The sequence below is a fragment of the Cucurbita maxima genome, unplaced genomic scaffold (genome assembly GCF_002738345.1).
Source record: "Cucurbita maxima cultivar Rimu unplaced genomic scaffold, Cmax_1.0 Cma_Scf00012, whole genome shotgun sequence".
Lineage (NCBI taxonomy): Eukaryota > Viridiplantae > Streptophyta > Magnoliopsida > Cucurbitales > Cucurbitaceae > Cucurbita > Cucurbita maxima.
Window position 1 is genome coordinate 5,233,593 of NW_019272028.1, and position 9,426 is coordinate 5,243,018.

At 38.0% G+C, this 9,426-nt stretch overlaps 2 protein-coding genes across 2 annotated transcripts; both read left to right on the forward strand.

Annotated features, from left to right (window-relative positions):
* The first annotated feature begins 803 nt into the window (after positions 1–803).
* On the forward strand, positions 804–2,613 carry LOC111487013 (heavy metal-associated isoprenylated plant protein 37). The gene is made up of 3 exons (XM_023134216.1): positions 804–1,034; positions 1,201–1,276; positions 1,483–2,613. The coding sequence occupies exons 1-3, from the start codon at positions 996–998 to the stop codon at positions 2,388–2,390; spliced, it is 1,023 nt and encodes a 340-aa protein (XP_022989984.1). The 5' UTR covers positions 804–995; the 3' UTR covers positions 2,391–2,613.
* A 2,218-nt stretch (positions 2,614–4,831) lies between these two features.
* LOC111487021 (putative calcium-binding protein CML19) lies at positions 4,832–5,440 on the forward strand. Its single transcript, XM_023134224.1, has one exon. The coding sequence runs from the start codon at positions 4,946–4,948 to the stop codon at positions 5,366–5,368; it is 423 nt and encodes a 140-aa protein (XP_022989992.1). The 5' UTR covers positions 4,832–4,945; the 3' UTR covers positions 5,369–5,440.
* The last annotated feature ends 3,986 nt before the right edge of the window (positions 5,441–9,426 follow it).

Here is a 9,426-nt window from a genome sequence, read left to right on the forward strand (position 1 = left end):
CCCTCAACCTTTTTTTTTTTTTTTTTTTTTGTGCTTCGGGTCATTGTTGAATGTTACCTTCGGTTGAGCTTGGATGTATGTTTTTTTTTAGAATACATTATATATACTAAGAATGATTTCATTGTGCTAAGTGATTGATAATATTATCTCTTTAATTAAAGCATGAATGAATGTAACAAGTTAAGAGTAGAGTGCTAGAGTTAGGATGATTTTACGTTAATCTAGGTCAGGACACCTTCAATAGACTGAATAACCCAAGATCGTGACATGAGATTAGAGAATTTGAAACTTTAAGCACTCCAATAATTATGTAAACAAAATGCTTTACTCCAGGAACGAAGAAATGTATTTTATTTTAAAGTAAATCTACTATGATACATAACTTAATTCGTGTATCTAACTTTCATAACTCCTTAAAACTAACCAAGTACATAGGTCGCTTGTGTACTTTGTATCCTACATGTATCTTAGCATAAAAAAGAGTAAAAAAAAGACAACCAACAATGTTGTCCCTTATTTAAAAAAAGGTACTTGAGTTAGACCCAAAAAAATGGGGCATTCATCCAAAAACAAACCAAGTCTGTGAAGTAGAAAGAGAGAGATAGAGAACAGATAACCATAGAGACAGAGAGATCGAGTAAATGGAAGGTAGTAAGCAGCCAAAATATGGTAACTGAGCGATAGACAGAGAGAAAGAAGTGGGGCTGTCAAGTCGCTGTTGTTTTATTTGTTTCCTCAGTGTTTAACGTTAAATCACATCATCTCACAATTTCAAAACCCCCCTTCTCTCTATCTCTCTCTCTCTTCCCACTTTTTCAAAATCAAAATCTCTCCTTTTCTTTTCTTTTCCTTTCCCCCTTCTCTCCCATGTGCCCCCTTTCCTTTGTTTGCTTTTGAGGTAACTCCCTCAGTCCTCTGAATAAATTAACCCCCCTCCTCCCATGCCTGCCCATTAACCCCCCTTTCTCTCTACACTAACCCCGACCCCCCAAGAAATGACCAAAGAGGATGATTATAAGCTACTAAAGTTTCAGGTTTTCCCCCTTTCTCTACAACCCACTTTCCACAATTCTTTGTTTTTCTTAAAAAAGTTGCCTTTTTTTTCTCTTTACTTCCTGCTCGCTAAAGGAACATTTTGTTGTGTGTGTGTGTGTGTGACTCTCTAAATCTCTGTTTTGAGTATTTGTTTTCTTTTTATAGACTTGTGATCTCAGAGTCAACATTTACTGTGATGGGTGTAAGCAGAAAGTGAAGAAACTTCTTCACAGGATAGAAGGTTTGTTCTTCTTTTTTCTATGTTCTTAGTAATGTAAAATAATATGTTAAGTAGACGGCTGTTTAGTTGGATCTAGCTTGTTTGGTTACTGGGAAAGTGAGAGAAAATAAGAAACATTTCTGTTTGGTTTTGAAATTTTGTGATGAATCTTGTTTAAAACAGAGGAATTTAAGGAATCTTTTGATGAATGTATGTTGTATGAACAGGGGTTTTTCAGGTTGCTATAGGAGCAGAGGATCAGAAGGTTACAGTTTTAGGAAGTGTAGATTCTGCCACTTTGATCAATAAGCTGGTCCGAGCTGGGAAACATGCTGAGCTTTGGTCGCAGAAATCCGACACCAGCTCGAAACCAAAGAGCAACGACCATAAATCTTCTAACAAGGGACCCAAACTGACTCCATTTTACTGCCAAGATGATGACATTGATGGTTGTTTTGGTGATGAGGAAGGAGCGTTTCAGTTCAGGGCAGCTAATCTTGATCTCCACAGGCAGCGAGCGACTCCCAGGAAGACAATAGGCCCAGGTCAGGCAGTTGCCAGAAAGAACATCCCCTCTAGGATGGACCAGAAAACCTTGGAACCTCTGAACATGAACATTCCTCAACCGTTTGGCATGGGCAGAGGAAGTATCAATCCCGGGGAGCCGAAAAGAGCGAATAACAATGACCTGAATTCAATGATGAACATGGCGGGATTCAACGGCGGCAACCATTTAAATTTTGCCACACCTTCTTCAATTGGTGTCAATTCAACAAACACCTCTCAAGGAGGATACTTCAGCTACCAGCCATCTTCAACCTCTGGATTCCCCATGGCAACTGGTCAGTACCATCATCATCATCAGCAGCAGCAGCAGCAGCAGCAGCAGCAGCCATTAATGAACATGAACAACATGGTAAACAGGCAGGCAATGAACCAGCAGCCTCAAATGATGTACAATAGAGCTCAATTGGTTCCACCAAATACAGGATATTACTACAATTACAATTGTAGCCCTGTTTATCCAAGTTATCCTTGTGCAGAGGGTGGTCATTACTACCATGGACAAAGTAGTAACTCTGCAGCTGACATGTTCTGTGATGAGAACACAAGCAGCAGTTGCTCAATCATGTAAGAAAGAAAGGGACAAAGATGATTGTGATGTTAAGGTTATTGGGGTGTTGTTTTTGCTTTGTATGTTTTAGGTGGGGGTTGTTTTTTTGTGTTGAAGGGCTGTTTTCCTTTGTTTTTTGTCTTTTGGAAGTGGCAGTGGCAGTGGCAGTGTATTTTGTGGATTGTTCTTCAAAGATTATGTTTTGTGAAATTTGAAGCTGTCTCGTCGGTTAGTTTTGTTGTTCCCTTTCCTCTGTTTCATATTAAAACTGACTCTGGTGTCTGGTTATGAGGTGACCTGTGGAGGACCAAAAAAAAGGAAAAAAAATGGTTTTTTGTTTTAGGGTTTATGGAGTGGTTGGGTTTTGAACCGATTTGATTCTGTGCAATTTTGGTTGGGTTCTAATTGACGAGTGAAATGGTATCGTCTTATGATGTATTTTGTCTTTGAATTATGGATTGAGTTCTTCACCAACTTTATGACACTTAGTCTTGTCTCGACACTCACTTGATGGGTTGAGCACCGCTTCTGTGTCACAGCCTTGATGGTCTACGTGTGGGGTTCATAACCTATTGTTTTCAAAGTACGGTTGTGACATACTCTCTTAACCACAATAAGAAAATTTTATACTGAAGCAAAGAATCCCTTCACTTGTTGGCAATTGTTCCACTGGTGCGCCCCTCTTGATTTTGCTGCACCTTCATTCTTCTATGGCTTTGACATCCAACTTTGTGCTTTTTCTCAAGCAAATATTAGGGTTGACATTTATTGTGAAATCACCCACTTTAGACATGGGACGATGACTCAAGAAATACACGTGTGCTCACGTCTAAGATCACTTCTGCAGCCTTGCTTGCCTCTCTTGTGCTCACTTTGCTTGGAGTACTTCTAGAATCATTGCTTGCCTATTTCTTGCTCACTCTCTCAGAACTTCCACCTTCTTGCTTTATTGATGGGTAAGACTCCTCCCACTCAAGGAGTTTGGCTTCAACCTCCAAAATTATTCTGATTTTGACCCACAAATGTCTGGCCCAATCTGACACTCGTGATGTATTTATGAAATATTTAATTAACCTTTAAAAGAATGTCTGGTCTTATATATTTTTTTTTTTTTACATATTTAAGAAAACATTCATCAAATTTTGTCTTCTCTTTAACATGTTAAATGTCACACTTCTAAACAGTGTCAACTAGATCAATACTATATAACCTATCGATCTTTGAGCTTCCCTTGTGTTTTTGGACAGTGTCAATTGGATCAACCCTAGAGCCAAACAATCATTGAGTTTCTACTACATTTGTAGACAATGTCAACTCGATCAACCTTGGTGCCTATTGAATCTTGAGCTTCCATTATGTGTCTGGTCAACGTCAACTAGATCAACCTTAGAGTCGATCAATCCTTGAGTTTCCACAGCGTTTCTAGACAGTGTCAACTAGACCAACCCTACAGCTTACCGATCTTTGAGCTTCTACAGCATTTTTGGGTAGCATCAATTGGATCAACCCTGGAGCCCATCAATTCTTGAGCTTCCACTGCGCGTGTCAACTGGATGAATCCTAGAGCCTACTGATCCTTGAACTTCAACTATGTTTGTAAACATCGTCAACTAAGTCAACTTAGCCTACCATATTGTGAACTGGATAAAACCTTGGCCTTGAGATTATAGTGATTGGTTTTGCAGGAGAACGAGAATCCTCCCAACCTATACGGCAATGAGCATTTTTCATAACTTATATTACAAGTCTCGAATCAAAATGATTCCTTTGTGAAAGTAAAGGTATTTTTCATAAAATTTTTAATCAATCACACCAATAAATACTCGGAGTCTAAAACTCATCCAAAGAACTTACAAATTATTTTACTTTAGAACACCCCTTCCAATTTGAATATACTAAAATTTCAAAAATTACTTTCAAGATAAACTCTCGAATTTGAAACAAATAATTCAAACACCGAAAATGATTCTTAGAATTTGGTTAAAAAGTTATGGTTGTTGGGTTAAAAAGTTTTGGTGTTAAAATTAAAGTTTTGGTTCTCAGAATTTGAAGAAATCAGGAAGTTTCCTTCCATTGAAAAAAAGAGAAGAAAGGTGTAACGGTCTTCTCCTTCTTTTCTTCAATGCTGCTAGAAGCTTCCACCACATTCCCTAATGTTCCATTTGTTAGACGAACACGACTCTCCACAATGGTATGATATTGTCCACTTTGAGCATAAGCTCTCATGGCTTTGCTTTGGGCGTATTCCTCACTTATAAACCCATGATCATTCCCTAAATTAGCCGATGTGGGACTTTCATCATCCAACACCATTCACAACATTAAACTTCAATTACCCATATTCTTAAAATCATGTTTTTTTTTTTTTTTACATTGTTCAAATAATGATTTATTGTAGAAATTTCTTTTCTCATCCACCGCGTCTACGGATCGAACCAGTTTCCTCATCCCTTTCGTTATCTCTGTATTTACACGCAATCCCAACGCGCAAATTCCCTCTACATAAACACCTCCAACTCAAATTCATCACTCAAATCAATCACCCAAAACAAATCAATCTTCCCCAATTCCTGGAGATGCCCCAATTCTCGCGCTACCAGAGAGTATTCAACAGTATAGACTCCGACTGCGACGGCAAGGTCTCCTCCCAAGATTTGCTTACCCGGTTCGCGGCGGTCACAGGGGAGCACCTCACGGAGGAGGAGGCGGCAGCGGTGGTGGCGGCCTACGATTCCGACGACGATGGGCTATTGGAGATTGCGGAGTTCGAGAGGTTCGTGGAGGAGGGGGATGGAGAGGGGAAGGAGATAAAGGAGGCTTTCAAGATGTATGAAATGGAGGGATTGGGTGTGATTACGGCGGTGAGCCTACGGCGGATGCTGAGCCAGCTGGGGGAATCGAGGAGCATCGGAGATTGCAACAGAATGATCGCTAAGTTTGATGTCAATGGCGATGGAGTTCTCTGTTTTGATGAGTTCAGGATTATGATGTTGCTCTGACATTGGAAATTCTTTTTAGAACACAAAATGTAGTTTGCACTTGCATATATAATATAAATTTATTTTATTTTATATCGGTTCTTTTGTTCATCACAAGCACACTCGGTGTTTAGAGGATGTTTACTTGGGGCAGGAAATCTACTAGACATGAACTATTTTTATTATTTTTTATGACTTAGTCGACTTGTTGTGGAATAATCGGTATTTTGGGTTGAGCGCAACATCATCATATCTGTTTGGATGATATGACATCAACTATGTAAGTTTAGTTATCGACCCTTAGCACAAGACCACGAAATCACACTAAATCTAAGGGAGCGACATGTGTGCCAGCCAACTACTAGGTTTAGCTACATGGTGGCTCGTCCATCTTAGACAAATTTATAACAATACAACCCTATTTAGGAGGTCAAAGATATTTTTACACACGCTCGAGCACTCATCTTGAGCTAACTACTCATGCAGTCCCTAGTTCCCTCTCAAGATTGATTTACATAATCATGATATCAACCTTTGACCCACTTTTATACACGATAGTAACTTAAAGTAGCCTTGTCAAACTATCATGTATGATCGATTTAGGACAAGCTCGACTGTACAAGTTCTTGATTACCTACCCCTTGGTAGGGGAACTCCTTGGTTTGAGTTTGGTTGACAAACAATGCTAAAAAGTACCTCAGGAAATAGGAAATGGTTTTGACTCGATGATATCCTTCCTAATAAGTATTCTTAGTCATTGTTAGTTGTTGAGGTTTTTGAGGTTCTTAGGATATTTAGGTGGTTCAAATCTCAAACTCATATTTTAAGGAAACTTTCGACCACAAATTGCCATTCACGATCCTAAGATGCTCAATCCATTAGAAATTATTTGACCTAGATTAACATTAGACCATCCTATCTCTAGTGTCTTAATCTTAACCTAGTAAATTAATGCATGATTTGTTAGAAAGATAATCCTATCAATCCCCTAAAGCACAAAATATATTATTTGAATATTCATGCAAGCTCAACAAGGAGATGATGTTCATCAATCACCTAAAGCATAGATCACAACATTTCTTCCTCATTTCTAACACAGCGAAAAGTATCTAAAATAGCGTGCATATAAAAATCTCATCCCAGAAGAATTTTAGTAATTTATACCTCATGCATTGCATTCTCATCCAAATTTCGGTTTTGATGTCATAATCATGCATATTTTAACCATCTAAAGTCAAATATTACTCACATGCTAACATGTCCTAGCGATACCTACAAACGTCTAAATGGCTACTTAGGCGACGTGTTCCATCTCGAGTTATTTTTCGATTTGTTAGGAGATCCAAATTTTGTAAAACTGATGTGGTGGGTCGTAATTGAAGTTAATTTAAGGTGAAAATAGTTGAAGGGAGGTTGAAATAGACAAAAACTCACCCTCCACGCGCCTCACGTGCGTGTTAGAGAGCCGCTCCCAGCCGACCTGCTTTCCAACTCTAGCAGACACTGATATTCTCTTGACGCACGTTTCTCATCCTTCTGCATTCTCAGCTTCGACGTTTCCTTTCTGTGTTTTTTTGTATCTTTAATAGGTCAACACGTGGTCCCTCCTCTGCTGGACGCGTTTCTCCCCCCTTGCTTGATGCATGCTCTCTGGCTTCCTCGAGGGCATGAGTTCGAACCTATTGCAGCGTGTCCATCAAAATTCAACTATTATTTTTAAAATTTCTGGATTTCGTTTCAGTTTTTGTGTTTTTCCTATTTTCTCTTGATTTTCTTTATCTTTTTCTACGTAAATTGATCGGTTCCTTTAGTAGAAGTGTATGACTTGAGATCGAAGTAAGATCCTACAAACGAGTTATTTATTGAGCATTTTTATACTCGTTCATGCAACATATTTTATTTATAGAAAATTAAGCTGTCCAATTGAGCTAAAGAGCATTCACCGTAGAGGTAGTTTTGAGTTTTGATGTCTCAGACTAATTGTGACCTCCACATCTCTCTCCTCATGGTTACATGTACTCACAACCAGATTAGGAAGATAGTAGATTTTGACCCTCACATGTACGACCAACCAAACGGTAACTCTTAACTCTCAAAAGTCTCTCATTCAACCATGTGAGAGCCAAGACAGAAAAGTGCCATGATATAATTGATGAGGACGTTGCATCATCCAACAAATTGTGACCCTCACATGTAGACTGACCAAACAGTAACTCTCAACTCTCTAAAGACGCTCATTCGACCATGTGAGAGCCAAGACAGAGAAGTGTCGTGATATGAGGAGGACGTTACATCATCCAACAAATCAAAAAAAATGTGCATTGAAACCAAGATGAGACATACATCCAACCAATAAAAAAAAAATGTGCATTGAAACCAAGATGAGACATACGCAATCTAAAAACAAGTAGACAATAGTGTCAAAGATTGAAGTTAAGTCGAGGTTCTAGTAAGAGTTTATGCATGCAACTTTGGAGTTAAGTCCATCCATACGAATATGAATGCTTGTCAAATTTGGTGGCGATTGGACACTCGTCAAATGCTATGCAAGACCATATAACCATTCGTCAAAATTAATGCTACTCTTGTCAGTCTAAATATCTCTCTCTAGGACATGTATCCTATGTGAACTACCCTAAGCACATACGTGTGTCATAATGTGAATGAGTGATTCAAGACGAGTGTCTTGTGTCTTGCTTTGAAATGAATTTTTTAAGGACAGTGACGAACGACACGATTGTGCCTAACATAGTCACCTACTGTCTAGTAAGGTATTCATAAATGACTTAGCATGGATTTGGGATAGTCCATACCTCGCTAAAATGTAGATGAATAGATGTTTGAGATGTCCTAATGATAAGTTGACTCATGGATTGATTCTTGATGGCTATTGTCGAACAAGCTATGATGGCAGATGACATTCTCAGACTTTGGGATCACATCACAATATGTAAGCCATGTTGAAAGCCTAGGTGATAAGAGATGAAATGTAACAATGCATATGAGAGACCTTATGAGATGTAACAATGCATATGAGAGACCTTATGAGATGTAACCATGCATATGAAAGACTTTCGCCTAAATTAAAAGAAAGTTCAGATGACTTGATTAAGTGTAGAAGCAAGTCCGCTAGAGTCATAGACGATTGAACATACATGCACGAATGGTGTGTGCGGCTGAACAAGTATTGATTCCACGTAAGTTCAATTGTCAAATACAAAATGGCGTGTGCGGCTGAACAAGTATTGATTCCACACGTAAGTTCAATTGTCAAAGGCAAACCTTTTCTAAGATCATCATGCCTGGCCATGAACAAGTTTTGATAAACCTTTTCTAGGATCACAATGCCTAACCATGGCACAGTATACATATCTATTAGAATAGAGTTAGGATTTTTTCCTTTTTGTTAATAGTATATTTGATATATTTTATCTTATTTTTAAGATTTAGTGGGTAGAATATTTTCTTTATATTCTATTTGAATGAACCGAATGAAAATTAAACTTTTCATATTCCAACTAATTATATTTTTCATATTAGCATGGTATCAAAACTTCTTAATCTTAACAAGATCACTGCTAGTTTTGTGGAGCTATTCAGCATATATATATATATAATATTTTGCTAGTCCTGTCTAATTTAGCGGACTTGGCTCAGTCAACTGGCTGTGTTTGGTTTGATCTAATTAGGTTGATTCTAGCAACTTCAGGATCCATCATTTGGCCTCAATTTCAAGTTTTTAGGGACACACGGTAGGTAATGAGTCTCCATTATTATTTTTTTTTATTTTTTATTTTATTTTTTTTGACCCTGTGTCTACTAAATTTAGTAAGGAGTTTCTGCCTAAGCTTTGGTTTTCTTGGAGATAGAATTTAAATTTCTCATTAGGATTGAAAGACTTATGATAAGTGTTGATTTGGGGTAGTTTTCCAACCCATTAATTTTTGTTTGAGATATATTAGCATTACTCTCAAAGTGTTGGTATTAACGTGGGACGTGGGTATTAACGTAGTTATTTTCTTTTAGGGTTTGATTGAATTAAATATATGTTGAAGGTTAGCATTTGGGAGGCCATTCGG

What these genes read in the sequence shown, in the direction of transcription:
- LOC111487013 (XM_023134216.1), top strand. Translation starts at nt 996, where the DNA reads ATGACCAAAGAGGATGATTATAAGCTACTAAAGTTTCAG. An exon ending in ATAAGCTACTAAAGTTTCAG is followed by an intron (nt 1,035 to 1,200) that starts GTTTTCCCCCTT and finishes TTCTTTTTATAG; the next exon opens with ACTTGTGATCTCAGAGTCAA. An exon ending in ACTTCTTCACAGGATAGAAG is followed by an intron (nt 1,277 to 1,482) that starts GTTTGTTCTTCT and finishes TTGTATGAACAG; the next exon opens with GGGTTTTTCAGGTTGCTATA.
- LOC111487021 (XM_023134224.1), top strand. Translation starts at nt 4,946, where the DNA reads ATGCCCCAATTCTCGCGCTACCAGAGAGTATTCAACAGTATAGACTCC.